This window comes from Crocuta crocuta, unplaced genomic scaffold (assembly GCF_008692635.1).
Source record: "Crocuta crocuta isolate KB4526 unplaced genomic scaffold, BGI_CrCroc_1.0 scaffold506, whole genome shotgun sequence".
Taxonomy (NCBI): Eukaryota; Metazoa; Chordata; class Mammalia; order Carnivora; family Hyaenidae; genus Crocuta; species Crocuta crocuta.
Window position 1 is genome coordinate 1,728,775 of NW_027528991.1, and position 6,819 is coordinate 1,735,593.

Consider the following 6,819-nt stretch of genomic DNA (forward strand, 5'->3'; position numbering starts at 1 on the left):
TGTGTGTGTGTGTGTGTGTGTGTGTGTGTGTGTGTGTGTGTGTGTGTGTGTGTGTGTGTGTGTGTGTGTGTGTGTGTGTGTGTGTGTCAGAAACAAATACGCTGTTTCAAAGGGCTAGACTCAAGTCTGAAAAACGGCATGTCAAAAAGCTTAAATTGAAATGATTCGCCAGGAGGTCAAACATTTTTTCCCTGAGCTGTTCATGTGTAGAAACTGAAGATGCAAATCTGGAAAATAAACGGTCTCCCTCTCCTTAAAAAATAAGCCAACAAGAAAAAAATGAAATATCACTTGAAAACACAGTAGCCTGATAGAAAAATGTAACATTTACTACCAAAATCTTGCTACAGCTTTACTAGAGACACAGACTGAAGCACAAAACGGTAGCGGAGTCTCGAACAAGGCAGGGGACAAGGGCATCGAACCCAGGGTAGTCAAAAATCCCAAAATCGCACGACTTTTGACTCCCCCAAACACTTCCTACTAACAGCCTGCTGCTGACTGGAAGCCATGCCTGGAGCACAAGCAGTGCATCAGCACCGGACGATGTCTCCTGACGGACTTCCTGTATCTTCCAACGAACCACAGGAAAGAAAATACTGTCACAAAACCATAAGGATGAGAAAACAGAGCACCGTATGGAGAAAATGTGCATAACAGCAGACGTGAACAGTTCAGACCCACGTGGTTCACGAGCTCACTGTATGATTATGAATATGATGTGCAGAAAGATCCTCCGAAAGCATGAACGTGGGGAGCTCACGCCTCAGACTGTACACCTGCTCCTCCTTGGTGCCGCAGGACCTGGTTCCCAGCCCCCCGGGTCAGCCCCCCACTTTCCTCAAAGACTTCATTCTAGCTCCCGATGCGCCCCCACCAAGTCCTCTCCTTATTCTCAGTCATTTCACGATCCAAATAAGTGACTCTCCAGCACCCAGACGTGCCGGTTTCCCGACCTCCTCTTCTAGGTGGTTACCCATGTGTGAGGCGGAAGCAGACAGCAGATGCACGCCACGAACGTGAACGTGGATGCTTACAAACGCTACTCCCGTAAGACAGGAGACAGCGTGTGGACTCTTGACGTATGGGCAGTGGGTCTTCCCTGGTGAGGGAGCAGGGCACACGACGGAAATCTGGAGAAGCGTCTCTCTTCGCAGTCTGCTCCAGCCTGCTGGTCAAGCGGGCGGGGGCGGGGGCATCCAACGCTCTCAGAGCGACTAAGCTTCTGGTAGGGACGGGGCAGGACGGACCCGAGGCTCTTCCTTGCTGTCCATGCTGCCTCCTGTGAGGGTGACCCCCTCCTCTGCTCCCCACCCCCCTCTCGGCTCAGCTCAGTCCCACCTCAGCCCCAGTCCCTTGTAGCCACTGCAAGTGAAGTCCGGAGCGCACTATCCGGGCCTGGTTCTGTGACCCTAGACCGTACCTGTCTTTAAGTGTACATCTGACTTCTCCCAGTCTTTCACGACGCAAAGCTCTCTTTCCAAACACAAGGACCCATCTGATAGCGGTCCCCAGCTCAATCGCCCAGACCGACAGTCCTTCTCTACTGACCTGGAGAAAATCTGAACCCTCCATCTTCCTGTCACCTCAAGCCCTTCCGTGTGGCTCCAGGCTGCCAAGGTCTGTGACGGCCTCCCCCTCAGAGGCCCGCCTCCTGCCTTGGTCTGAAACCCTCTTCCTTCAGAGCTGTGACGTGTGGCGGGGACCCACGTCTCCAGCAGTACCTACTACACCGTATTCACTTCCTCTGTCTCACTTCCCAACCATACTGTCAGTTTCATGGGCAGGGACCCTGGTCACGCCTGCATCCCAGCACTCGGGACAGCTTCTGGTGTGAACAAGGAAAACGACACACCAGTCGTTTCTCACTCCCTGGATCCCAGATCCCACCTTACAGACGGTCATTAAGGTGCACTGTTCTTAACACCTTGTCAATCAAACTTCAAGAGAACACAGAATTCCTTTGTACATTTAGTATCCCTCCCGGGCCCCTCTTCCTGAGTCACCCACAAGACCGTGTAGGACAGCAATGTCCTACAGAGCACATCAACTGTATCTCAGAAAGCACTCGGACCACCCCACTGCCCCCCGCCACCCCCGCAAGCCAGTGCGTCTCTGAGGGCTGCAGGTGCCCGCAGTGTCCTCCCTGACCTGGATGGTGGCTCCGGACTGAAGGCCATCGGTGTGCACGTGAGGCTTCTCCTCGTAACCCGGCCACTGGTCCTGAGGGGGAGCCATGCGGTCCTGGGATCTGGCAGCCGGGAACGTGAAGTATTCCCTGGTGTAGGTCTGGGTGGGGACGGGGTAGGCTTCAGGCCGAGGGGGAGGCGCCTGCTCCTGCAACGCGTGAAGACAGGGAAGTGAGCTTCTGGACACTTGCACACAGACTAATTTAATTTCCGATATTCTGTTTTAAAATGTAGTTTCCATGTATTTTAAAAACCGCGTTAAAAATGTGTCTGATCCTATACTGGGAATAATGGGAAACATTTTATTTTACCCTGCCTTATTAATTTAAGACTAGTTTATCTATTATATTAAAAATTTTAAAAAAGCAGTTCTCAGGAATTACAGACAATGCTAACGCGCAGAGTGGCAGAGTTAGGGGATCATTTAGGGGCTCACTGCAGTGAGAACAGTGTGGTGTTCGCTCAGACCTCAGTGCAGAGGTTTCCAGTGGAGACGGACGTGATCTTAGCGGCTGCTCCAGGGGCATATGCACTCTTCCCTCCGGGACTAGGAGGCTGATCTGTTGGAAAGAAGCAAGGAAAAGGAAGTTCACTATTAGAGAGACAACTCGATGTCACAGAATGTCATGGTATATTCTTTACGGGTAGTGAGCATGCATCAAGCATCTTCCAAAGGCCAGTGAGGAGTCAGCTCGGAGGTGAAAACTGGGGCATGTGAGAGATTAGGGCTCATCATACCCACTCCCCACCTTTTTTAATGTTTTATTTATTTATGAGAGAGAGAGAGAGGGAGGGAGGGAGGGAGGGAGGGAGGGGCAGCATGAGCAGGGGAGAGTCATAGAGAGAAGGAGACACACAGTCCAAAGACAGGCTCCAGGCTTTGAGCTGTCACCCCAGGGCCTGACGTGGGGCTTGAACCCATGAACCGTGAGATCATGACCTGAGCCCAAGTTGGATGCTCAACCGACTGAGCCACCCAGGCACCCCCCTACTCCCACCTCTTGAATCATCAGAGCCCAGGGCCACAAAGTGTTCTCTATAGATCGGGGTCGGCAAATCCTCTGGCAACGGGCCAGACAGTAACTATTTCAGGCCTTGTAGACCTCGTAGGTGTTGTGTATCCTTCTACTGATTCTTGTTAACAACCCTTTAAAAGTATAAAAACCATTCGCCACCTCCTGCTACAGACATTGTCAACGTACTCCCCTAGAGCACCGATGCAATCAACGGTGTCTCCTAACTTCGTTTTTATTACCTGCTGGGAGAACAGTGCTATGGCTCCCACTCACGGAAGCACACCTCGCCAGTACAGGCAGGCAGTACTGTTTTGCTACCTGAGACAGCACAGGTGTGGTCCTCGTTTCCCACCGGCACCGTGCACGCCGTTGGGACGAGGGCTGGAGCGGGGCCGGGGGAGGTGCAGCCACGGCGGTCCGACTTACTGGCCACGTTGGGGCTGGAGCGGTGGTCAGCCCGGTTCTTCGTCAGCCTGTCGTCGCCAGGGAGTCTCTTCAGTTCGCTGTATTCTGCCCACGGCAGCTGAGGGCTCTCGGGAGACCCATTTTGAGCTGAATTGTTATAGAGCTCGAAACCTTCACTCTTTGGTCGGGGTTTACCTGAGCCACGGCGGTCTGAAACTGAAGTCAAGTGCACTCAGGGACCTCTTCAGGTGTCCCAGATTTTATTATAAGCACCCTAGTCTCCAAAGAAAGATGAGTTCACAAACACTTAAAATTTCAAAAGACCTTATTCTTAGGCGAAGAAATAAGGCAGCTTTCAGTCTAGGAGTTAAATCTTTCTAGAGAATCTCAAAAGCAACATTTAACTGGCACTGATGGGAAAAGGTGCTCTTTCAAAGCTTATTTTCTCATCAAGTCCACCAAACCAACTCCCTCACTTCCTGAAACAGACACGAGTTCTGTCAGCCCCGCGTGCTCTCTCCTTCGCGCTCTCCTGTCTCCCTGCATGGCGGTCCCAGTGAGCGCTCTGCTCCAACAGCTTCCGTCCGAGCTGTAACTCACGGTCAGGTTTGCCTCTTGAGAGCGCCCATAGGCTGTGACCCAGGCCACCAGCCTGGTATCACGTCAGGAGAAAAGGAAAGGGGCTCTACTACACACAGGGTTTTGTTAAGATACGGTGTTTGGTCTGTTTCAGGGAACAGCGGGTCCGGTTTGCGGACGCTTTCTTGTTGCTGTGTCACCGTCAGGCCGGCGAGGCAGGTCGCGGCCCCTGTGGCTCCCAGCTCACTGGCCAGTGGAAGAGAGAGCTCCATCATGGCCAGACCCGGCCGCTGGTAGTGCGGTCGACAGGAGGGACGCACGAATTTAAAGAGGAAGGCGAGTCCCGGGGCGGCAGGGGCGGGGGGAGGCGGCGGGCAATGCCGCGCCAGGGGCGCTCACCTCTCTGCATCATTGGGGACGGCTGGTTGAGCAGGGTGGCGAGGCCGTGGTAAATCGCTCCTTGCTTGGCTACTTCTAGTGTCACCACGGAACTCGTCCTGGTCATGAGCTCTGCTGCCCTAGGAAGAGAGAATCGCGCGTGTAAGGGAAATGAGGGCAGTGCCCGCCCCTCACGACGGCTGCCTGGGACCAGAGCAACAGACGGCGTGTGGTACGGCCTCACCCGCTACTCTGAGCGACAGTTTTGACCTCGGCACAAGCTCCCTGCCGCCTGCTCCCTCCAGAGATCAAGAACTACTACATCAAAAATAGTAGGAGAACTTTCAGGAATTCCCAGGACATGCCAAGAGTGCGCTCTTTTAAACTTCAGAGAAACTGCTCCAGACCAAAATCCATACTTACAACATACTAACAAATGAGAGATCATATACACTAAGTTTTACATTTAAAAAGGTGAAGATTAAGGGCGGAGATTTTTAGCATTATTTTTTTTGTCTTCTAAATCTGAATTTACTGTGAAAGATCCTCAAAATGCTAATAGTAAGCCGTAAACAAATACAGAAACGATACCTTTCTTGAGAGAGTCCTACCAGACTTCGTCCATCCACACTGAGGAGCTGGTCGCCGGCAGCCAGGCGTCCGTCCTGAGCACGCCCAAAAGGCCGTGTGTGGGGCAGAGGGGCAGCAAGGGGCAAGAGAAGGAAGAGGTAAGTCAGCGGTGAGCACGCTCATGTCTGGTTTTCAGCAGACAGCACAATCAGCGTTTTCTAACGGAAAGGGTCTCTGAAGCACCCGCGGTCGTCTGTTAAACGTGACACACGGTGAACGCACAACTGTAGGAACCATACGAACCACGTCTGCGGCGCCTCCTTTTACAACAGACTTGACGTAGATTCCAAGTTTGTCTTGACCAGCACCCTAGGCAAAAACAGGGTAAAAAACACGGCACTGAAAAGACACAGTAAAATAAAAATACAACACCAACAACAAGCGGTGCACGGCGAGTGGTAACCAAAGTCCCGGCTCTTGCTTCTACGTGAGAATCGGTACTAATAAAAATAACACTCTACGTGTTAAATATAAAGGAACTGACAGGAAATGTACCTATTTTGTTTCTAAATTAAGGAAAAGTACTCCTGCAAAGTGGATTATGACAAAACCGGCTGATGAGAATATAAAGACCTTTGATCCTAATGGAAATTCCAGCTAAGCTCTGAGCAGCCCTAAGTCTAAATGAGCTAAAGCTACTCTCGTGACATATACTGTTGATCACTTGAATACAAAAGCAATTACTTACACTGCTGTTACGTTCCTATCTATCTGCCTATACCCCATTAGTTTTTCCAAACCTACAGTTTAAAATTAAAACACGAAAGAACTTCTTGTGGCAAGCAGGAGGGGCGTGAGGCAGGAAGAGAGGGTCGTGCACGCTTCAGCTGAAGGGTATGTATCATAACCCTAGATGAGTCCTGAAGCCAGGTGCCCCGGTCCACACAGGGCACCAGCCTTGCTTCGTGTTACACCACGGGGGTGGGGGCAAGGAACTCTGGGAAACACAACCTCGTACAGAACCGCTAACACTCTATGTGGACAGTTACAACCATGACACGGAAACCAAACATGAACAATCTGCTGGAAGAGATCATGTGCATGAAATCTCACTTGGCTCTTTCTGCCAGTGTTCCACAACCAAGTATTCCTTAGGGCACAGTGACCACGACAGAAGGTGTCCAACAAGCAGGAAGGACAGCAATTTCGCTACATAGCTGACTGAACAAACGTACGACACTGAAGTAGGTAACTTCCAAACGGAACCCCCTCCCCTGCGCCGGTCCCCCTCCAGTTAACAGGGCAGGCTGGAGGAGCGCGGGGTGACTGCTGGGCCCGGGCACCCTCCGCCCCGCAATCTCCCGTCAGGGAACTCCTGCGTGTAGCAGCTCCGGTTCTGTGAGCCTAAAGCCACCTGCTACTCATTTAGAAAATGGTACAGAATGTCTCAATTTAACAAAACAACTCCATTTTGGTAAACCTGCAGACTTCCCGAGGTTCCACTACCTGGGAGCCGAGCTGAAAAGAGCCGTGCACATGGTATCAACCGGGTGCCGTCTCCGGCAGCTCCCCACCCTCTGGCCTGGGTGTCCCTGGTGCCCATCTCCACAACCGCCCAAGATGCCTGCCTGCCCCCCAGGAAGTGCCCAGCACTTCCAGTACAACATGCAGACCAAGTGCAG

At 52.1% G+C, this 6,819-nt stretch overlaps 1 protein-coding gene across 1 annotated transcript in view; it reads right to left on the reverse strand.

Moving 5' to 3' along the window:
- Positions 1 to 6,819, reverse strand: part of AFDN (afadin, adherens junction formation factor) — a 116,307-nt gene that overhangs the window by 17,482 nt on the left and 92,006 nt on the right. The window contains exons 23-28 of the mRNA XM_077757384.1: positions 5,441 to 5,506; positions 5,159 to 5,232; positions 4,589 to 4,707; positions 3,632 to 3,826; positions 2,658 to 2,749; positions 2,152 to 2,337 (exon numbers count right to left, since the gene is read on the reverse strand). Of these exons, the coding sequence (XP_077613510.1) occupies positions 2,152 to 2,337; positions 2,658 to 2,749; positions 3,632 to 3,826; positions 4,589 to 4,707; positions 5,159 to 5,232; positions 5,441 to 5,506 (732 nt within the window). The remainder of the gene's footprint in view (positions 1 to 2,151; positions 2,338 to 2,657; positions 2,750 to 3,631; positions 3,827 to 4,588; positions 4,708 to 5,158; positions 5,233 to 5,440; positions 5,507 to 6,819) is intronic.